The sequence below is a fragment of the Scyliorhinus canicula genome, chromosome 1 (assembly GCF_902713615.1).
Source record: "Scyliorhinus canicula chromosome 1, sScyCan1.1, whole genome shotgun sequence".
Classification (NCBI taxonomy): Eukaryota; Metazoa; Chordata; class Chondrichthyes; order Carcharhiniformes; family Scyliorhinidae; genus Scyliorhinus; species Scyliorhinus canicula.
In genome coordinates this window covers 224,881,853-224,905,864 of record NC_052146.1, presented here as the reverse complement: position 1 = coordinate 224,905,864, position 24,012 = coordinate 224,881,853, and the positions used below count along the sequence as shown (strand labels likewise).

Genomic DNA, 24,012 nt, shown 5'->3' with positions numbered 1-24,012 from the left:
GACGGAATAAAACCGGTACTAGATGTAATAGATTTTGTAACAGCTATGTATTCAAGCTGGTTGCAGTGGGATTCATCATTTAAATTTTTGCATTTTTAGAGTGAAAATATTTGCACTTGCAACAGTCTTGCCATATTCAAGATTCCACTGGTCTTGACCACTGAAACCTTGATATGGTACATGTGGGCTATTTTCAGCCATTGTTATGGTAGATGTCAGTATATAAGTCGATCTTTGAAGTCTCGAAAAATACCCGCAAAAAGACATGTATGCCAACTATAAAAGTGAAACATCCGTGTGGATGGCCACTGTTTTGAAATGTTATAAGCATCTGACTCAAAGAATAGTTGTGCCTTAAACTCCTACACACCATCACAACATACCCCATATCACCTCATGATCTCTTGTGCTCAGTTATGCAGTATCAGTAAGTAAAACATGCATTTGTGGAAAGAAAAATTGAGGCTGGCTACTGCAAGTATGGCATATTGTGGCTGCAAAGAGAGGGCCAACTTGTATGCCAAGTATATTGCAAAGACCTGATTTTTGTAGCAAGGAAAATAGAGTTGTTTTGTCTGCCGGGTCAATTTATACGTCGGGATTTATAGAGTAGCTCCTGTGGCCCATGTGATCTAATGAAAAAACAAACCGATTTTGCTGCGAACATAATTGCAAGTTTAATGCACATAAATTGCCGGATGATTTGTGCTACTCCACTTTGCTAAAATGAAAGTTTGCCTTCAACCGTCAAGTGTTTTCTGAAATTGTTGAGTCTGCATTTAATTGCCAACTAAACCCACTGCTGAAATAGTTTCATCCAAGCAATGCTATTTGGTTCCCTTAATGTCTTGAAAGTTTCTATCAAATAGTGCTTACATTTCCAAATTCCAGGGATTACAGCCCAGTTCATGTAATTTATCCATTGAATTCCGGTTTTATTCTGGTTAATCTACTAACCCCTTGAACACCAATATATGCTCCTGAAATTGTGGTGGCTGGAACTGTTCACAGTCCTTCAGGTGTGCTTTGTAAAGATCTTCATTCCATTAACCTTTCTGATTATTTTCTAAACCTGTTTACATCATTGTAATGATTTTGTACCTGGATTCCCTCGTCCCTTTAGATCCTCTTTGTTTCTAGCTTTCACCATTTAGAAATTACCCCGTATCCGTTTAAATCTGAAGTGGATGACCTCACACATGCTGACCTTGAAATTTAATTTTCACAGTTTTGCCCATTCGCTTAATTTTTTTCCTGCACTTCTCTCATTCCATTTACATTGCATACACTGCCGATTATCTTTGTATCATGTGCAAACTTGAACATGTGACTTTCTAACATTACCACAGTTAATTATTGAGTCCCTGACACTGATACTTGCGGAGCAATGAACCACATCCTGCCAATTAGAGTACTGTAGACCATGGATAATAAATTGGCCTGTGGTTAAGACGGCCTCATTTTCTTTGGCAGTAAAATACATGTTTGTCTATTCAATGTCCCCATTATCATAAATGTTTATGTTCAGGGCCATACTTGCATTGTCCTCATATTTTAGGTCACAAATAAGTGTTTAGGGTTCTACATCCCTGATAAGTCTGCACATTGGATCATCCCGGTGTTACCAAGAAGACACACGGGAGTTTAAGACATATCCACAAAGATCAGACTAGGCATGGTGATCAACAGACAGAATTGGGCCCTCCTGTAGAAAGAATGAATTACCAAGCTGGCTTCAAGCTAAAAGTCATAACACCTGGCTAACATATCAAATAACTATGCAGCAGCGAGGGAATTTGGCGTTAGTGGAAAAACTAGTTTGAGAAAGGAAGAAAAGAAAATCCACTTTTAAGATGCCCAATATCAAATACACCATGAGAACAGGTACTAGCCACTTGTCTGATATTCAGAAGCAGGTATCTGAATGGCTCCTCTACTTGTCGGAGTTACACTGTCCCCAGGAATCCAATTCATATACATGCACTTGAATGATACTGAGTCCAAAAAAGATTTTGGCACAGCAGCTAGTTCCTGTCCCTGCTTTATGGAATAAAAATGCCGAGTGTTGCAGCAGATAGCAAAGACCTCAGAGACTACCCTTGATGCCGAAATGACCAGTTTCCAGCAATCATACAATGGCAAAACCACAAGTACCCGTTATGTCATAGTAGCAGCATGGATGAAATGCCATTAATTTTGATATGCCCAGCATCAACACAATGGTGTGAAAAAGGTTCAAAGTCAGTTCTAATGAAAAAAACAGGCTATGAGAAGACCAGGCTCACGGTGGTAATAGCCTGCATGACCGACGGAACAAAATTAAATATTCAAATACAAAACTTTGTCTAAAATGAAATTCCTTGCATGTGTTTCTGTGCACGTCCATTACACAGCTGGGTGAATTGAGGATGAAGTGAAGACGTGGATCAATGATGTGGAATCAGTGTCCTGGTGGCCTGCATAAAGAATGCAGCTTATTCGTGTGGAACATGTTTAGATCCCACATAACCAATGAGATCAAGAGGCACCTGCAAATAAATAACGCCAAATTGCAGTTACACCAATGTGTCTAACATCCTTAGTTCAACCTTTGGGTGTGTGTAAGCCATTCAATGATCATGTTCACAGCAAATGCAATAGGTGGAAAAAAAACCTTCAAAAAGAATGGCCGTATGCATGCTGCCTTGCCTTGCGCTTGATGTTTTGGGTGATTTCTCCTCATATCGTGGAATGTTATTAATGTGCAAACTGTCATCAGATCATTCACAAAATGCAGAATAACTAATTAATGATTATCTTCACTTTCCATTCATTTATGATGGGATGATTATTAAATTAAAATACCACAATTGATCCAGGGTGGTATCCTTAGCACGATGCCATACTTACAATGATGCCATACTCAAAGTGACTCGGTATCAATTTAATCAACTGTGTTGGATGCCAAAGACAATAAATTAGATGGTTTTCAAAACGTTATGATTGTTGTTCAAACTATCCTTGTAGAATTATTTCATGAAATAAAAAATGATACATTAATTTAATTTGAATTATTGCTGTTATGTTCTACTCCCACATTTCAAAATAGCGACTACCAGTAGTTTATTGAATGATTTTTCGAAGCTTCAAAGGTTGACGTGCTTGCCGTGATCTGTGTTATCTACCCATTATCCCTGATCTCTGACCTTCCGCTCAACCAATTTCCTAATGTCAATTTACATTTAATTTTAATTTTACAAAACCATACCACGAATTATGGCTATTTGTTTTATTTGTATTGTCATCATAATTTGGCTCTTGCCACCATGATGATTTCTCAAGAACCAAATAAACCAATTTATCATCAATTCCACGTGTTTCAGCTATAGCTAACGGTCTCTTCCATAGAATCCCCGCAGTGCAGAAGGAAGTCATTCAGCCCATCGCGTCTGCACCAACCCTCCAAAAGAGCACTCTGCCTCGGCCCACTCTCTGTAACCTTGCACATTGCTCATGACCAATCCACCTAACCTGCAAATCTTTGGTCTATGAGAGGAAATCTGAACACCCGGAGGAAACCCACGCAGACACTGGGAGAACTTGCAAACTTCAGACAGACAGTCATCCAAGGCTGGAATCGAACCCAAGTATCTGGCACTGTGAAGCAGCAGTGCTCATCACTGTGCCACTTGTGAAACACTTCATCAAATGGATTCTGGAAGTCCTTTTAAATAACGCCTTTGTATTCCCATGTCCACTATAGTCATCTCTTCAAAGAATTTGATTGAATTTGTCAGGCATGACTTTTCCCTTATTAATTCGTGTTGGGTCATTTTGATTTGCTGAAAGATTTCGAGGTGCTTAGTTGCGTGACACTAGAAATTCGAGTAATTTCTAGACAACAGAAGTTAAGCAAACTGACCTATAAATTCTTTGGTCTCCCTCTCTCACCTTAAGTAGCTAAATGGAATGCACAGTCTTCCAATTTAAAGAAATGATTCCCAAATCAAGAGCACTTTTCAGATGCCCTAACTATAATCTTCCAATGCAAAAACAGAAAATGCTGGAAAATCTCAGCGGGTCAGCCAGCATCGATGGAGCGAGAAATGGTGCCAATGCCCTGAGCCCATATGACTTTCATAATCTTCTAATGTTCTCATCTACTTTAGAAACCCTGGGTTGGAAATCATCTCTCTCACCCATAGATTTGTTGCGCTTCGGTGCCATTAATTTTGCTTACTTCTATCTTATGTTAATTTTGTTGACTGACTCATGTGTTGAACTCTTTCTCCACTGTGAATACAGATAAAAGTAATTCCGCATTTTCATCTATTCATTATTTTCATGGGCAACATCACCATTATCAGTTTTCAACGGGACCAAATAGCTTCTTCCAGCCCTCTTCATCCTAATAATTGTAAAGGCTTTTGGTGTTGATTTGATCTTGTGCAATGTTCTTTTTCTTTTATTCTTCCATGGGTTTGTGCGTGTCATTTGTTGCCCGCCTCTAATTGCTCTTGAGAATTTGGTGGTCAGTTGCCGCCTTTTTTTCCCCCCATTTTTTTTGCTAAATTTAGATTACCCAATTATTTTTTCCAATTAAGGGGCAATTTAGCGTGGCCAATCCACCTACTCGGCACATTTTTGGGTTGTGGGGGCGAAACCCACGCAGACACGGGGAGAATGTGCAAACTCCACACGGACAGTGACCCAGAACCGGGATCGAACCTGGGACCTCAGCGCCTTGAGGCAGCAATGCTAACCACTGGGCCACCGTGCTGCCCTGTCAGTTGCCTTCTTGAACTGCAGGTACAGCCACAATGCAGTTCAGGAGGGAGTTCCAAAATTTTGATCTAGTGACAATGGAGGAACAGTGCTATAGTTCTAGTTGGTGGTGTTCCCATGCATCTTCTGCCTTTGGCCTGCCAGGTGGTAGAGATTGTGGTAGAGGTCTTAAGATGCTGTTGAAGGAGGCTTGCGAGTGGCTACATTGCATCTTGTAGATAATTCATACTACTGCCAGTGTGTTGGTGATGGAGTGAATATTTTTTCTGGTGATGGGATGGAATGGTGATACAGTGGGCTGCTTTGTTTTGTGTGGTGTCGAGCTTCACATCCAGGCAAGTGGAGAGTATTCCATCGTGTCACTGACTTGTGCCTTATGGATGGTGGAGAGGCAGGGATGAGTTACTCACCACAAAATTCCTAGCCTCTAACCTTCTCTTGTAACCACAGCATTTATATTTTCAGAATCGATTTTTAATAGCTCTTGTTATGTGCTTTGCCATCCGTTGCTGCTATTTGTACCTTGCCTAGTTAACAGAATCTTTTTTTTATTTTGTAAGTTTACTCGTTTAGTTTTACTTTACCTCTTACCTCCTTGGTTGTCCATACCTGCCTTTTTGGCAAGCAGGGCTGTTGCCCTTTAGTAGCGTAAACTGGTTCTGTATCACATTATTTGTTTGAATATTTCTCACTGGTGGTGTTTTTTACCCATGTTTACCATGATTTTCCAGTTTACTAACTCGATCTCATCCCTTTAAAGTGAGCTGTGCCTAAATCTAGAATGTTGGTTTCCTGGCTTCTCTTTTTCCAAAACTACATCACAATTCTATCATATTATGATCACAATTCAGTAAATCTTTGTGCAGATTGCTAAGTCTAATATGGCATACCCCCTTTTAGGTCCTAAGTATATTTTAGCAAAAAAATTATTCTGGACACAAATTCACTGCATATCACAATCTAAACAGAAGTTAAAATGACCCATTAAAACCACCCTGCATGTGTGTATAAAAAACACAGAAAATACTGGACAATCTCAGCAGGTCTGACAGCATCTGTGGAGAGAGAAGGGAGCTAATGTTTCGACTCTGGATGACTCTTGTCAAAGCATAGCTATATATAGATAAATTCTTGATGTCGCGAGGAATTAAGGGCTATGGAGAGAATGCTGGGAGGTGGAGTTGAAATGCCCATCAGCCATGATTGAATGGCGGAGTGGACTCGATGGGCCGAATGGCCTTACTTCCACTCCTATGTCTTATGGTCTTATGGTTTATATATAAATATATATGTGTGTATTCATGTAGGTGGGCATGAATAAATTAAAATGCATCTGTCTACATAAATGAATGCTTGCATCGTGTTGTGTAAATAGTTTTATTGGGCACAAAACTGTCCTATCCAGTACGTATGCATCTGTGATATCTGTCTATCTTATGAATTCTGAAGTACTTTATAGTATCTACATGTGTTGCTTTAGAGTGGAATCTAATGGTGATGCCGCAAGCCCTTGTTGAATAGATCTTGAACATAATTTTCTTTTTTTAAATTAGTAATCCAAAGAGTACAACATCCTGTTTAGTGCTGTAGAAATCTTTGTCATGTTTGCTTGATTGTTGTGTAATTGCAAGCAACATTAAATGCATGATGTGCAATGATTTTGTGAATGTGTTTGACCATCGCATCTCTTTATACTCAAATTCCTTCATTAACAACAAATCGCACCAATGTAGGTAGAGCATATGTTCAATCAGCAAGTAGCAAAAAGGAATGAAAATCAGCCATCATAAAGTCAGAAGAGCTATGACAGATGCAGATTGGTCTTGCAAAAGGGAATCAACATATCAAATGAGAGGGGTTTGAGCGGTGGGTGCTACCAATTTATGGCTATAATGTGTTGATTCAGTTAAGTTCTTTTAAACATACCTTTTGGGAGGTGGCGTGCATCGTATATGCTAGAAATTCGAAGAATGGTGGTAATTGATTGGGAGATGAACAAGAAATAGTAATGCAAAGAGTAATAAGAGCTGAAAAAAACACAAGAAAAGCTCTGCAAGGAATGTAAAGACGAACACTAAAGATTTCCACAATATGTTAATAAAAAGACGGTTGCCAAAAGTAAGGTGTGCATGTTAAAGTCAGACATAGGACATACTGTAATTGACGGTAGCATGGTGGTTAGCATCAATGCTTCACAGCTCCCCGGTTCACGATTCCCGGCTGGGTCACTGTCTGTGTGGAGTCTGCACGTCCTCCCCGTGTGTGCGTGGGTTTCCTCCGGGTGCTCCGGTTTCCTCCCACAGTCCAAAGATGTGCGGGTTAGGTGGATTGGCCATGCTAAATTGCCCATAGTGTAAGGTTAATGGGGGGATTGTTGGGTTACGGGTATACGGGTTACGTGGGTTTAAGTAGGGTGATCATTGCTCGGCACAACATCGAGGGCCGAAGGGCCTGTTCTGTGCTGTACTGTCCTATGTTCTATGTTCTAATTTCAGTTCCTGGGTAGGCTGATGGAATATTCAGGTGCATGGCAGAGAAGTGTAGATAGACCATGTAAGTTAAAGGATGTGATTCAAAAGGTGTTGCACAAATTGTTGAAGGTGACAGGACAGGTTGAGAAAGCTTATGGGATCCTGGACTTTATAAATAGAGGCATAGGGTACGTAAGCAAGCAAGTTATGGTGAACCTTCATAAACCACTAATTTAGCCCGAAATGGAGTATTCTGTACAATTCTGGGCCCCATACTTGAGGAAGAATGTGAAGGCATGAGAGCAGATGCAGAAAAGAAATAGGGGTGGGAGATTTCAATTGTGCAAATCGATTGGAGAAGCTGGTGCTGTTCTTGAAGGTTGAAAGGAGATATAATTGAGGTGCTCAATCATGAGGGGGTCTGGAAAGTGTAGATAGAGGGAAACCGAAGGGTCACAAATCAGTTTAAGGAGAGAGAACCAATGGCAACATGGAAATAAATCTTTACACAGTGGAGGTTAGTATCTGTACTGAACTGCCCGAGAGTGTGATGGAGGCAGATTCAATTCTGGCTTTCAAAAATGTATTTGATAATTATCTGACCAGAAATAACTTGCAGGGCTACAGGAAAAGATGGGGGAGTAGGACTGGCTGAGTTGCTCTTGCTGGCTCCGCCACTTTGGACTGAATGGCTGCTGCCCGTGGGGAAACTTGCTGAACACTTGCACTTTATCAGTCTTCATGGGAAAGGATGAGGATAAAGTATCTGAAATACGAGAAAATTAATAAATCAAGGGGAGGTGTTTACTAGACTAATAAAAGACAAAGAAATGACGTAAAAGATAGACAAAAGTTAAGGGTTGGTGATTTCCATTTCATGATAATAGGAGAGTAGGTGAGGAAATCCTAGAGGCTCAAGCCATGATTGCTGAAAACTCCTGATATAGGAATTGGCCCTTTGAATTGGAAAACTGCCAATATCACCCGATTATTTAAGGAGCAATAAACTAGGAACTTGTGTGCCTATTAATGTAAAATGTATTATGGGAAATTATTAGAATCTTATGAAGGTTAGAGGGATTGAACACTGTCACAAATATGAACCGATCAAAGATATCTTGCACAGATTTGTGAAGGATAAATTTAGCCTTTCGAACCAAGTTGACAATTTTGAAGAGGTAATTAATGTGGTAGATAAGGGACTGGCTGGATGTTATCTTAATGGACTCTTCTAATGGACTTGGAAGAATGAGGGGGGAATCTTATAGCCTATAAAATTATAACAGGACTAGACAGAATAAATGCAGGAAGGATGTTTCCGATGGTGAGGGAGTCCAGAACCAGGAATCACAGTCTGACGATATGGGTAAACCATTTAAGACAGAACCGAAAAATTTCTTCACCCAGAGTGGTAAACCTATGGTATTTTCTACCACAGAAAGCAGTTGAGGCTAAATCATTGTTTGTTTTCAAGAAGGAGTTAGATATAGCTCTTGTGGCTAAAGGATCAAAGGGTATGGGTGGGTGTGGGAAGAGAGAGTGGGAATGGGTTACTGAGTTGGCTGATCAGCCATGATCATGCTGAATGATGGAGCAGGTATGAATGGCCAAATGGCTTACTATTATTTTCTATGTTTCTCCCTGACATTATACTATATCTGCCACCTTTTTGCTCACTCACTTAACCTGTCTATATCGCTTTGTAGTCTCCCTACGTGCCCCAAAATTTGCGTTCACGCCTAACTTTGCATTGTCAGCAAACTGGGATACCATTGCACTTGATCACTTCATATTGGGCACACTCCAGCACAACCAGTGCCATTTTGTTGGCTGGGATGAGTGTGTGTGGAGATTGTAATGTGCATACGTGGCTGCAGCTTGTCAGCCTCCCGAGTGTCAATCAAAGACCTGGTGAATCCTGCACCGTTTTCTTGGAATCGATTGTGTTCCATCTGGCGCAGGTGCTAGCCCTTCCGCAGCTGCTGAATGGCCACGTTTGGCGTCAGTTTTGCTGTTGTGAAAGTCCATGAATTCTGTGTCAGTGTCAACACTTGGTCTCAGAAACGGAGAATCCCGCCTGTGGTATTTGCTCTCTGGAAAGTGTAGATAGGAACAGTTCCTCCATAGGAAAGATATACAAATATATTTATATAATAGCAGCTTGAGTTGGGGCAAATGTGTACCTTTCAGGAAGCAATAGAAAATGAAGAATCCTCTTTCAATGTTGATGTGCATTTTGTCCTTTAAACTGTATTTTGCAACATGCTATAAGTAGAGCCACAATACATTATGTATACTTGAAGAAACCTGAATCAGAAAAGTACATATTGTTTCTATTTTCAATGTTGGAAAATGAATGATTCAAATGTAATTCTTAATTCTTTAGTTCTATTGCTACAGGTAGAAATAAGTCACGCTTTCAAGGTTCAAAAATGCAACTTAACCCTACCAATTTGTTAAAATAGATCTCAGCTTAAATCTCTTGGGAAAGGGCTGAAATCGAAAGTGCAAGTTTTTTTTTGAAAAAAATATTTTTATTCTCCTTTTTCACATTTCTACCAAATTTGCACCCACCAACAATAAACAATAAGCAGTAACGAATATAATGTCAATCCCCATATCAATAACAACAATCCCATCCTCCCACCAACCCCCATACAACTGCCCGCATGTTAACATAAACAAATAATAAAAGGAAATCAGGAATTGCCCATAGTCACCACGAACACGTACTCCCCCCCCCCCCCCCCCCCACCCACTAATGTTCGATGTTATCCAATTCTTGAAAGTGCATAATGAATAACGCACGTGAATTGTAGAATCCCTCCATCCTTCCCCTCAGTTCAAACTTAACCTTCTCAAGTGTCAAGAATTCGAACAGGCCCCCCCACAACCACACCAGGGCACAGGATGGCGAGGTTGCTCTCCACCTCAACAGGATCCGCCTTCGGGTGATTAACGAGGCGAAGGCGACAACATCTGCCTCTGCACCCATTTCCAACACTGGCAGGTCTGACACCCCGAATATGGCCTCCCGAGGGTCCTGGTCCAGTTTTACGTGCACCACTTTAGAGATTGCCCTAAACACCACCTTCCAGTCATCCTCAAGCTTGGGACAGGACCAAAACATATGAACGTGGTTTGCAGGGCCCACCCCCGCAACGTGTCACACATCTTCTACCCCCTCAAAGAGCTGGCTCATCCTCGCCTTTGTGAGGTGTGCTCTATATACCACCTTCGCTGTATCAGCGCCAGCCTCGTGCACTTCACTCTCCAGGGCACCTCACACCAGAACCCCTCCATACCCTCTCCAAACTCTGTTTTGATCCCTTCCAGTGGTGCCTTCTCTTCCAAAATTGCCCCGTAAACCGCCGACACTACCCCTTCTCCAGCCCCCCTGGCATCAGCACCTCCTCCAGCAATGTGGAGGCCGTCTCAACCGGGAAGCTCTGTATCTCCTTCCTGGCAAAATCTCGAACCTGCTTGTATCTAAACATTTCTCTCTTCCCCCCCCCCCCCCCATTTCGTTCCCAGCTCCTTCAATTCTGCAAACTGACCCCCAAGAAACAATCTTTTAGTGTCCTAATCTCCTTCTCCTCCCATTTCCGAAAATTTCCGTCCCACTTCCCTGGCTCAAATCTGTGGTTCCCCGAATCGGCATTTCGAAAGTGCAATTTTTACCAATCCAATCCTCATTGCCTGACTGGCTTATTACGTATAGCTTGGAGGAGTCATATAGACTCAAACATTAACTGTTTCTCTCTCCACAGATGCTGCCAGGCCTGAGTTTTTCCAGCATTTTCTGCTTTTTTCCGATTTCGGTATCCACAGCATTTGCTTTTGTTTTCGTTGCGTAAATAACTTAATATTTATAAAAGAATCACAGCAATATTGTGAAGAGAAGAATTGTTCCCAGCACTCTTAGCCATTATTAAACCCTCAGCTGCAACAATAAAGTCTTATTTTCTCTAATCTGCTACTCCTGATCATTTAAAAATAGATTTGTTGGCCAATATCACATTCCTGTTTGTGAGAGTTTTCTATGCACAAATTGGTTGCCACATTTCTGATATTGGATGCAGGGAAGATGTGGAGATGCAGCGAAGATGTTACCAATGATGGGTGTGTCCAGACCAGGGGTCACAGTCTGAGGATTCAGGGTAAATCATTTCGGACAGTGATTAGATATTTCTTCACCCAAAGAGTGGTGAGCCTGTGGAATTCATTACCACAAGAAGTAGTTGATGCTAAATTATTGAATATATTCATTGAATATATTCAAGAGGTGGCTAGATAAAGCACTTGGGGAGAATGGGATCAAAGGCTATGGGGAGAAAACAGGATTAGATTATTGAGTTGGATGGCCAGCAATGATCTTGATGAATGGCAGAGCAGGCTAAAAGGGCCAAAAGGCCTCCTCCTGCTCCTATGTATTTATGAATCAATATTACAAGTGACTGCCCTTCAAAAAGTGCTTTGTTGGCTCTAAAATGCTTTGGGATATCTGGAGATTACATAAAGTTTATTTTGTAGCAAATACAAAAAATTTAAGAGCTTTCCCTAAATGTTTTAAATCTGTACACTGTTCCTTATTCTTCCTATTTGCTCCTATGCACCTTTCTGTATTTTAAAGGTTTGCTTTTGTCTTCGAGCTTGCAACTTTCTTTATTTTCCTGTACTTTCTTTACCTGTCTGTCAACATAAATGCGCAGTCATTGCATTCAAGCTAAGCAGAATCTTAATGATTTTGATGTACAGTGCCTCTATTTTTTACATTTAGTCATCGTTCATTTGGTTAGTTAGCCACAGCTCATCTGCTGCTGAAACCCTGATTCATGACTTTGGTACCTCTATCTTGAATATTCCAATGTATTCCTGGCTGGTCTCCCATATCCTACCCTCTGGAAAATTGAGGTCATCCAAAACTCACAGCAGATCTCGTTCACAGTCACCCCTGTGTGCGCTGACTTTCAGTGGCCTACGCTCAAGCACCATTTTGATTTTAAATTATAATTCTTGTTTCCAAATCTCTCCGTGACACCTAACCCAATCTCTGCAATTTCCTCCAGACTCACAACCCTCCGAGATAGAGGCATTCAAGAGGCAGTTTGATTGTTACTAAAAAGGAAGATTTTGAGGGGCTACGATGAGAAGGCAGGGAGTGGAACTATGGAGACCTGGCATAGGCACGATGGGCCAAATGGTTGCCTTCTGTGCTGTAACAATTCTGTGATTCTCCCTGATTCTGACCTCTTGAGTATCACCAATTTGTTTGTTTACCACTGGTGGCTGTGCCTTCAGTTACCTCGGCCATAAAATCTCACATAACCTCCCTACATCTCTCTGTCTCTTCCTCGTTTTCGTCCCTTAAGACGCTCCTCAAAACTTGCTGACCTAATATCTCCTTATCTGACTTGGTGTGTGTATTTTGTATTTTAATGCTCCTGGGAAGTGCCTTTGGCTTTTTATGTTCAAGGTGACATAGCAGTAGCTTGTCCTCTGCTCTTAAAGTTTGTTTAATTTAACTAATTTTTCAATTAGTTTGTTTTCTCACCAGCTTAAAACTGAGTTCCAGCAATTAATATTATTGCAAAAAATGTAGTTGCAAGAAATAAAGACAAACATTAATTGTGAGAGCCGGGAGACAAGGAGATGAAAAGAGAAACTAAAGTGTGAGTAAGGGAAAATGAATGAATAGACACTGAGCAACATTACTGAAAAAGCGTAGCATACATTGGATTTGTTTATTGTCACGTGTACCGGGGTAGAGTGAAAAGTATTTTTCTGTATGCAGCTCAAACAGGTCATTTAGTACATGGAAAGAAAATAGATAATCAGGCAACACAAGGTACACCGTGTCAATACATAGGCACGGGTGAGGCATACAGGAGTGTAGTATTAATCAGATCAATCCATAAGAGGATCGTTTAGGAGTCTTGTATTGGCGGGTCAGAAGCATGTTCTCAGAAAAACACCAATATAATGATTAGCCCTGGACTATCATGTGAGCAATGTCCTGGAAAATCTGCATTTATAAGTAGAATAAATTAATTCAAAGTTTTACTGTTTCATTATAGTCAAACTTAAAATTTGTTCCATACATGGAACATGGCAAAATTTACCAAATCTGTTTTTCCTCTGTTCAGATGCCCAAAATGTAAAATTTATTTTGCCCACATTAAGCACTCCAAGAGATGTCCCCATTTTACTTCACTAGCTTTTCTGTTATGCTGCAACCTGCTGTTGTTTGACTATCACCATGATGCAAATCCGTATTAGGCAGTTGTAATTCTCTCAACAAATCTTTCAATCACTTTTTACATTAATGTTTTGAGATGGGAAGCATAGCATTACTACTGCAGGAGCGTTGTAGATACTAAAAACAAAAAGTTGTTACTCAGGAATAATACCAAATCACTGTGGTATAATTTTAAGTCAGGGAAAAATTCCATACATGAGAACAAAATGATGTGATCAGCACCAGCAGTGTGGAATATGTTTTACCTTCAATGCAGAAGCCTGAAGCACTTTTTAAAAATCTTTTCCAATTTAATTGACTCTTCTATTCATTTGCTACAGGTATTAACGTGGAAGTATTTTTTAAAGACTAGTCTTTGGTTTGTTACATTTCCCCTTTTTAAAAAAAACTCCAGTTAAGAGGGCAGAAAGATGGTTTGCTCTGAAGGGTCTTCAACTTTTAAGCTGCTTATGGGAATCTATGCTGCAATTTACCTGTTTTTCAACCTCTGTTTAGGAAAGTACTCAACTTCGGCTAGCAGCTATTTTGGGTGGGACAAACCAAATTGAAAACGCACCAGGTGGGGAGTCATGGACTCAAAAACGTCATTTCATTCCTGACACTTTTCTAGTGTACATATCAGCGTTGCAGATAACTATAAAACTCCAAAGTAAATTGGATGTCACCTTCATTTGTATTTAAATATATATTCACAGTGTAAACCAGAATACAAAGTCCCAGGGCTGTATGTTATCGACTCAATTGTGCGTCAGTCTCGTCATCAATTTGGTCCAGAAAAGGACGTGTTTGCGCCCAGATTTTGCAAGAACATCAATACAACTTTCCAAAACTTGTACAAGTGTCCTGCTGATGATAAGGTATGTGTTTTTCTTCAGTCTGTATAATGGATGTTGATTTAGTACATAGTAATAAAATAATGTTATTCTTTTTAGAAGTCATATGAATTTAATGAGTCCAGCTTAGCTGGTACTATTTTTGTAATTGAACCATACCAACTGATCCATTTATTTATCAAATATAGCCCAGCTAAAGCTAGGATAATTTAGAATTTGAATCTTAAGTTTTGATCAATCATTAATTTGCTTAGTGCAATTTGAAATTTACTAGTTTTCAACTGAACTTGTGATTAGACCACACCAACTTGATGAAAAGTTAATTCCAACGCAAGGAAAACTAGCAGTGACAAATACTGGGCCTCTGACCAGATGATCATAACAGGTCCTGATAATGACGCTGGAGTCTTTAGGAAATTTGCAATAATTTAAAAATGGAAAACAACTATAAAGTTTTAAATCAATCAGAAATAAATGGGAGAAAATAATTTTTTTGCAGTGAACTTCTAAAATATAACTGCACATCTAATAGGAAAGATTGGATGCGTAGGTGGATACGTGTTTTTTCATTTGGCTCAGTAATGATTGACTGAAAGATTCCTAGAATTGCATTAAACAGAACAACTCAATTCATGGTATGTGTGGTCTAAAATCTATTACAAATTTCACCATTGTATGCACAAAACCTTTGTTAAAATACAACATCTTATTTCCTTCAGGATGGAGACTAATATTTACCATTTTAATTCAAGAAAAATAGTACTCAGTACAGCAATGTTTCTGGAGACTGACTATAGTGTTGATTACCTCCTCCTCTTTCCGGTTAACCCCTCTTGTCCATCACCAAAACAAAAAGGGCATAACCTGTGCCTGCATTTTATAATGTACTTTTGGAAAGGACGCAGTTTTTTTTCTGTGTTTTCATACTTGCTTTGCTGTATATCCATCTGCACCATTGAAAGAAAATGATCAGCTTGCTATGATGCACCGCAAAGTGCCACTGAACCTGTGGTAAAATGGGCTTCAGATATGGGGATGGTACTCCTGATATCTGCTGACTTTGACATAGGGGCTTTTCACAGTAACTTAATTGAAGCCTATTCGTGACAAGCAATTTTCATTTTCATTTCATTTCATAGACTTAGTAGCTCCTGTGCCTAGAGATGCAAGAGGCAGACGTATCCTATCCTCTGCTGTTGTCATGTCGCTCTTGCAATCCTGTGATCGGCTGGAGATTTCTATTGATGGTCTGGCACCAGTTCAACGTGGGTTTTTCCATTTCTACGTCCAGTTGGTCCACTATGAGTGCTTTTTAATCTTTTTTTCCCGGGACCTGCTTTTAACAACTGGTTAACTTTCGGGACCCATGCCGGCCGACCTTCACGGCCAATGCCGGATGACCTTTGCAACCCAGGCCAGCCATTCCTCAATGGTCTACACGGGATGACCTTCGTGGCCCACCATTATTTCTTATTTTTAGTGTAACAGGTGAAGCACGGTGGATAGCACCGTCGCACGGTTGCACAAGTGGATAGCACTGTGGCTTCACAGCGCCAGAGTCCCAGGTTCGATTCCCCACTGGGTCACTGTCTGTGCGGGGTGTGCACATTCTCCCCGTGTCTGCGTGGGTTTCCTCCGGGTGTTCCGGCTTCCTTCCACAGTCCAAAGATGTGCAGGTTAGGTGGATTGGCCATGATAAATTGCCCTTAGTGTCCAAAAAGGTTAGATGGGGTTATTGGGTTACGGGATAGGGTGGAAGTGGGTCGGTGAAGACTCGATGGGCAGAATGGCCTCCTGCACTGTATGTACTATGAACCTGCTTGATCCTCTCAATCTCACCTGCTTTGAATTCAATACTACATTTCTGCGAAGGACCTCAGCTGACAATTTAAGTTTTTGCTGCATCCTTTGAAAAAATCATTCAAACTCATCATGCCTTTGAAGTTTTGAGGGGTTCAAACTTTCATTTACCAGTACCTCCCTGCATATAACACACATAGACTTTGCATCTTGGTTTTCATTGGCACAATTAGGAAAGCCACACCTCAATAAATTATCTTAGACTGATTTGGACCCAACTTCTGTCTTTTCTTTGGGTGTTCACCAGAAGCGCACGAGCTCTGTATACAGCTTACACCAGCTCTGCTTTGTCCTTCTCTGGACTCCTGTGAAGCTCTCTCCATCAGATTCAGTTGTGAGATCTGGCCTATTTGTGACTCTGGCCCCCTCTTCCTTATTACAAAATGACCCATCTTCCAGTTTCTCACACGGTCCTGTTGCTTGCTTGCTGGCAACTACAAATGAAGGAATATCTCCTTCATGATTTTGTGCCCAAATCACAGATGTATAGGGCGCCGTCAGTGTAGGTGCCGTGTTTGTGACTTGCTCTCTGCCACCGCTTCTGGTGTGAATACTCCGTCATCTGTATTTAAAGGCAAGTTGCGGTCAGCATTATTACATGTTGATCATGGTTGTTGGACGCTTCTCCTGCAAGAAGGAATGCCGCGCTGATCACTTTGCGACCCTCCCGACACCAACCCGCAGGTCTCAACTCCGAGTTGGAAAATTCCTGCATTATATGAAGTAATGGGCTGGTTGCAATGACGCAAGTCAGGTGACATGGCCAAGTCAGCTGTGCCTTTTGTTTTTCCAGCCAGTGAATGATTGTTACTTCAGTGTTGGGTATAAAATCCCTCCACCGAGTGCCTAGAATTCTTTGAGCTCATTTGGTTTCAAAGGCATCCAGTTTCTTTTCTGGGCAGGTTTTCAAGCTCCAAGTTTCACGACCATATAGATGCACATTGAAAGCTTCTTTCTGGTTGTATCACGGCTTGGTATGGTTCCTGCTCTGCCCAAGACCGCAGGAAACTACAAAAGGTTGTGATTGTAGCCCAGTCCATCACGCCAACTAGCCTCCCATCGATTGACTCTGTCCGTAATTCACGCTGCCTCGGAAAGGCAATCAGCATAATTAAGGGCCCCACGCATGCACCCCGGACATTCCACCTTCCGTCAGGAAAAATTCCAAAAGTTTACGGTCACGTACCAACCGACTCAAGACCAGCTTCTTCCCTGCTGCCATCAGACTTTTGAATGGACCTACCTCGTATTAAGTTGATCTTTTCTCTACACCCTAGCTGTGACTGTAATATTACATTCTGTAGCCTCTCCTTCCTTCCCTATGTACGGTATGCATTGTCTGTATAGCGTGCACAAAACAATACTTTTCACTGTATACTAATACATGTGACAATAATAAATCATACAGGAGAGCGGAGAGCACATTTACATTTTAGAGCCTCCGCTTTGTTTTGACAGAAAACTTATTATTTTCCCAAATCATCTTCAGTTGGTTGAAAGCTGATTTGCATTACCTGTTCTCACGTTGAGCTTTTAGTTTATGGCTCCCTGAATATTAATTGCAGTGACCAGATAAAAAGTCAAGTCCTCTCTCAATATCAATTTTACATAGGAACATAAGAATTAGGAGCAGAAGTAGGCAATTCAGCCCTTTGTGCCTGCTCTGCCATTCATTCAGATTGTAGCTGGTCTCTTCTCGGTCTCAAATCCACCTCCCCACCTGTTCCCCATATCCCTTTAACCCGTTTTTTAAACTAGGAATATATTTATCACTGCCTTGAAACCATTTAATGACTCCGATTCCACCGCACTATGGGGCAGCGAGTTCCACAAATTTACCACCCTCTGTGAAAAGTAGTTCCTCATCTCAGTTCTAAATCTACCACCTCTCAACCTATATCTATGACCTCTCATTCTAGATTGCCCTACAAGGGCATATGTTTACTTTATCAATCCCTTTTGTTTACTTGTATACCTCAATCAGATCCCCTCTCATCCTTCTAAAGTCCCACGAGTATAAGTCCAAATGGTTTAATCTCTCCTCATACATCATCCCTGGAATCTGAACTGCCTCCAATGCCACCACATCCTTCCTCAAATAAGAAGACCAAAACTGGACAGACTTCTCCAGATGTGGTCTCAACAACACACTATACAATGACAACAACACATCTCTACTTTTGTACTCCAGTCCTTTTGCTATTATGCTATTCACAGTATCACAGAAAAATACAGGGCAGCAAAGGCCCTTCGGCCCATTGAGTCTGCACCGACACAAGAAAGGCACCTGATCTGCCAATCCTAATCCCATTTGCCAGCACTTGGCCCACATCTCTACCACCCTCCCGGGCAGTGCGATCCAGACCATCACCACCCTCTGGGTAAAAAAGTATTTCCTCTAATTCCCCCTGAACCTCCCTTCACTCACCTTGAACTTGTTTCCCCATGTAAACAAACCTTCAACTAAGGGGAACAGCTGCTCCCTATCCACCCTGTCCATGCCCCTCATAATCTTGTACACCCCGATCAGGTCACTGTTCAGTCTTCTCTGCTCCAGAGAAAACAACCCAAGCCTATCCAACCTCTCTTCTTAACTAAAATGTTCCATCCCAGGCAACATCCTGGTGAAATGCCTCTGTACCCGCTCCAGTGCAATACCATCCTTCCTATAATGTGGTGACCAGACCTGCACACAGTTCTCCAGCTGTGGCCCACCAATGTTCTTATAACTCCAACATGACTCATTGCTTTTGTAATCTATGCCACGATTGATAAAGGCAAGTGTACTATATGCCTTTTTCACCACCCTATTAACCTCCCCATCTGCCTTCTGAGATCTATTTACAACATGCTACGGTCTCTTTGTTGCACAGGACTTTTCAGTGTGGTGCCATTCGTTGAATATTTCCTTATCAAATTGCGCCTTCCAAAGTGTAACACCTCATACTTTTCAGAATTAAATTCCATCTGCCACCTTTCTGCCTGTTGAACCATCCTGTCTATATCTTCCTGTAGCCCAAGATTCTCAGCCACAGTGTTAACCACCCGGCCTATCTTTGTGTCATCCGCAAACTTACTGATCCTACCCCGCACATAGTCCTCTAAGTCATTTATATAAATGATGAATAATAGGGGACTCAGCAGAGATCCCTGTGGCAAGCCAGTGGATGCTGGCTTCCAGTCACTAAAACAGCAGTTTGTCATCACCCTCTGCTCGCTCAGCAAACTTTGAATCCACTTTATCAAGTTCCCCTGTATTCCATGTGCATTTGCCTTCTTTATAAGTCTCCCATGTGGGTCCGTGTCAAATGCTTTGCTAAAATCCACGTAAACTATATCAACTGCACTACCCTCAACTACACACGTAGTCACATGCTCAAAATGTCAATCAAATTTGTTAGCCATGCTAACTATTCCTGATCAAACCTTGCCTCTCCAAGTGGCGATAGATTCTCTTTCAGAGTTTTCTCCATTAGTTCCCCCACGTGAGACTCGGTGGTCTCGGGCTTATCCCGACAGCCTCTCTTAAATAGTGGAACCACATTTGTGGTTCTCCAGTCCTCTGGCACCCCTCCTGTGCCAGAGAGGAATTAAAAATTTGGATCAGGGCCCCTGTGATCTCCTCCCTTGCCTCCCACAGCAACATGGGACACAATTTATCTGGACCTGGAGATTTCTTCACTTTTAAGCCTGCCAGCATCTCCAATACCTTGTCCTTTCTTATGACAACTTGCTCAATAACCTCACAGTCTCTCTCCTGAGTTCCATACCGGCCTCGTTCCCTTGGGTGAAGACACATGTGAAATATTCATTTAGCACCCTCCCAATATTTTCTGGCTCCACCCACCGATTCCCCCATGGTCCCTAATGGGCCCTACTTTTTCCCTAGTTATCCTCTTCCCATTGATATACTTTAGAATATCTTGGGATGTTCCCTGCTTTTACCAGCTAGAGATTTCTAGAGCCCCTCTTTGCTCTTCTAATTGCTTTCTTAAGCTCCATCCTGCACTTTCTGTACTCCACTGATGCCTCTGTTGATTTGCTCCCTTTGTATTTATTAAAAGCGTCTCTCTTCCTTCTTGGTAGCCTGGAAAACTTCTGGTCATCCAGGGTACTCTGGGCTTGTTACTCCTTCCTATACCCTAGAGGGATATATTGGGTCTGTGCCCTCCCCATTTCCTCTTTGAACCCCCCCCCCCCCCCCACTGCTCTTCTGAAGATCTTCCAACCAGTACCTTGTTCCAATCTACCGTGGCCAGATCCTGTCTTATTTTACGAGTCTGCTCTCCACCAATCCAATCTCTGCAATTTGTATATTTCTTATCTGTAACAAACTTAAATTGCACCATGTTGTGGTTGCTATCACTAAAATGCTCCCCCACCATCACATCAACCACCTGTCCGGCTTTGTTCCCCAGAATTAAGTCCAGCACTGCACCATCCCTTGTTGGACCCTCCACATGTTGAGCTAAAAAGTTCTCCTGTGTACATTTTATGAACTCTTCTCCATCTAAGCCCTTAACACAATGACTATCCCAGTTAATATTGGGAAAGTTGAAATCACCCACTATAATTACCCTATTATTAACTTACACACTTCTGCAAATATTGATGGATCTCTGTGTCTATTCGAAACCCTGGATATGTGTTATCCCTTCTTAGTTCCCAAATAACAGAGATTCCAGACTGCGCTTCTTGATAAACTTATTTGAAACTTTATTCGTCAGCTTTAGTTCTGTTTAGTTTATTTTTCAATACAGTATTTCATATACCGTGGGCAGCACGGTAGCACAAGTGGATAGCACTGTGACTTTACAGCGAAAGGGTCCCAGGTTCGATTCCCCGCTGGGTCACTGTCAGTGCGGAGTCTGTACGAACTCCCGTGTCTGCGTGGTTTCCTCTGGGTGCTCCGGTTTCCTCACACAGTCCAAAGACGTGCAGGTTAGGTGAATTGGCCATGACAAATTGCCCTTAGTAACCAAAAGAGTTAGGAGGGTTTATTGGGTTACCGGGATAGGGTGGGAGTGAGGGCTTCAGTGGATCGGTGCAGACTTGATGGGCCGAATGGCCTCCTTCTGCACTGTGTGTTCTATGTAAATCTATGTAAGTATTTAGGAAGTTCCAACTAGCACGGCAACAAGCTAGTCAGATCGATTGCCTTCAGCAAATACAGTGGTTGAGTTCTAAAATACAACTCGGTAATTCTTCAAATCAAATACACACTATTAAAAACGACTGAGTAATTTAAACAAAAGAAAACTGGCGATTTGCAAAGCAAGCAAGACAATAGGTTTCAGAGATTTGGTAAGAATGATTCCGGAGTAGAAAACGGGTGGTTTCTCATCCCGACAACAACATTTTGAGGAGATTACTATCTTTAAAGTTTCATCCTCTTTATAGCTGTGATTGGTTTTAACTAATTTACAATTCACTTAATTCGACCAGTGTCTATCTGTCAAATTTAAGAGAGAAATGATTTGTGGTAATTTTCCATGGATGGTCTGAGCGAAACACGTTTCCCACAAGAAATTGTCACTATGGGCTGATCAGTCGTTACCATCGAAACGGAACTGGGATGTCAGCCCAGTGTTCCATAACACAAAGGGTCTTTTCTGCTATTTGGCCTTGCACTTGCTGGCAGTCTTCAAACAACTTGCAAAATGTGAGAATGGTGTGTCTTATCTGATCAGTTCACAGCGAGTCAGCTTTTTCCTCACTCTCACAGTTAATATATTTTGATTTAGTTAAATATTCTTAAGGATTAAAGGATTTTTCCAACCAGGATTTCTTTATTAAACTGTTTATCTATCTTATCTACAGCTAACCACAAAATCTGATTTCTATCAAAATTACTCACATATTTGCTCCTCAATTTCCTATTGGCTATCTGGTGGTCTATAATAAATCCCCAGCAAAATAGCTGTCCCTTTTTTATTCCTAAACTCTACCCACAAAGCTTCATTTATTGCGACCCCTAATTCTCCTTAGTACAGTAATTGACTCCTTAACTAATAGTGCAATACCTCCCCCTCTTTTGCTCCCTCCCTTGTCCCTCTTGAAGATTCTATAGCCCGGGGTGTTAAGCTGACAATCCTGTCCCTCCCTCAACTACGTCTCTATGAAGGCTACAATTTCATAATTCCACGTGTCAACCCTCGCCCGTAGCTCATCGGTTTTACCTGTAATACTCCAGGCATTCATTTGCCTTTTTAATTACATGCTGTGCCTGCATACCGACTTAATGCAATTCATGAACAAAGACACCCAGATCTCTCTGCCTTGACGTAGTTTGAATCTGCTTTTCATTTTGATAATTTGCTTTTCTATTTTTTTTCGGCCAAAGCGGATAACCTCACATATCTACATTAAACTCCATCTGCCAAATTTTGACCCAATCTCATAGCCTATCGATATCTGTAAGTAAATTCTTTATCTTCCCTTCACTGCCTATTTTAGTATCATCTTCAAATTGTGTTATGTTACACTCTGTCTCGGCTTGCAGATTGTTTACATAGATTGTGAACAATTGAGGTTGGAGGAATGATCCCTGTGGCACCCCATTAGTTAGAGTCCAGTCTATAGTTTCCGACTTTTGTGTCTCCTTTTTTGAATAGGGTCGTCACATTTGCATGTTTCCAATCCAACGGGACCCTTCCAGAATCCAGGGAATTCTGAAATAGCATAACCAATGCATCCACTATTTCTACTGCCACCTCCCTTAATGCATGAGTGCAGGCCATCGGGTCACAGAAGCACAGAATAATACAGCGCAGAAGAAGCCCTTCGGCCCATCGCATCTGCACCGATGCATGAAAAACACCTGACCTGCGTACTAATTTCATTTGCCAGCATTTGGCCCGTAGCTTTGAATGTTATGACGTGCCAAGTGTTCATCTAGGTACATGTTAAAGGATGTGAGGCAACCGCCTCGACCACCCTCCCAGGCAATGCACCCTCTGGGTAAAAAAAATAAATCCTCAAATTCCCCCTAAACCTCCTGCCCCTCACCTTGAACTTGTGTCCCCTTGTAACTGGCCCTTCACTTAAGGGGAACAGCTGTTCCCTATCCACCCTGTCCATGCCCCTCATAACCTTGCACACCTCGGTCAGGTCGTCCCTCAATCTTCTCTGCTCCAGCGAAAACAACCCATGTCTATCCAACCTCTCGTCATAATTGAAATGTTCCATCCCTGGCAAAATCCTGGTGAATTGCCTCTGCACCCCCTCCAGTGCAACACATCCTTTCTGTAATGTGTTGATCAGAATTACACACAGTTACACTCCAGCTGTGGCCTCACATGTCAGTTCCAGCATGACCTTCCTGCTTTTTGTATTGTATGCCTCGGTTGATAACAGCAAGTGTCCCGTAGTCCTTTTTCACCGCCCTATTAACCTGCCCTTCTGCCTTCCGAGATCTATGGACAAACACGCCAACTTCCTCAGAACTTCCCAGTGTCATGCCATTCATTGAATACTTACTTGTCATATTACTCCTTCCAAAGTGTATCACCTCTCACTTTTCAGGGTTAAAATCCATCTGCCACTTTTCTGTCCATTTGGCCATGCCATCTATATCTCCCTGTAACCTAAGAGACTCAACCTCACTTAACCACCCGACCAATCTTTGTGTCATCCGCAAAGTTACTGATCCTACCCCCCACATAGTCATCTACGTTGTTTATATAAATGAGAAAGAATAGAGGAACCAGTACAGCTCCCTGTGGTACAACACTGACTGCCACTCACTAAAGCAGCTGTCCGTCATCACCCACTGACTCCCACAGCGAAGCCAATTTTGAATCTACCTTCTCGAGTTACCCTTTGT

At 41.6% G+C, this 24,012-nt stretch overlaps 1 protein-coding gene across 5 annotated transcripts in view; it reads left to right on the top strand.

Moving 5' to 3' along the window:
* The window catches only part of scaf8 (SR-related CTD-associated factor 8), a 381,141-nt gene that overhangs the window by 78,365 nt on the left and 278,764 nt on the right, over positions 1–24,012 (top strand). For 4 of the 5 annotated variants that reach the window (XR_005461998.1, XM_038808446.1, XM_038808444.1 and 1 more), the window contains one exon: positions 14,190–14,351. The exons of the other annotated variant lie outside the window; for it this stretch is intronic. Coding sequence is in view for 3 of the 4 variants with exons in the window: in XM_038808446.1 (XP_038664374.1) it covers positions 14,190–14,351 (162 nt within the window). In the remaining variant the exon portion in view is untranslated. The remainder of the gene's footprint in view (positions 1–14,189; positions 14,352–24,012) is intronic. 5 annotated transcript variants of the gene reach the window in all.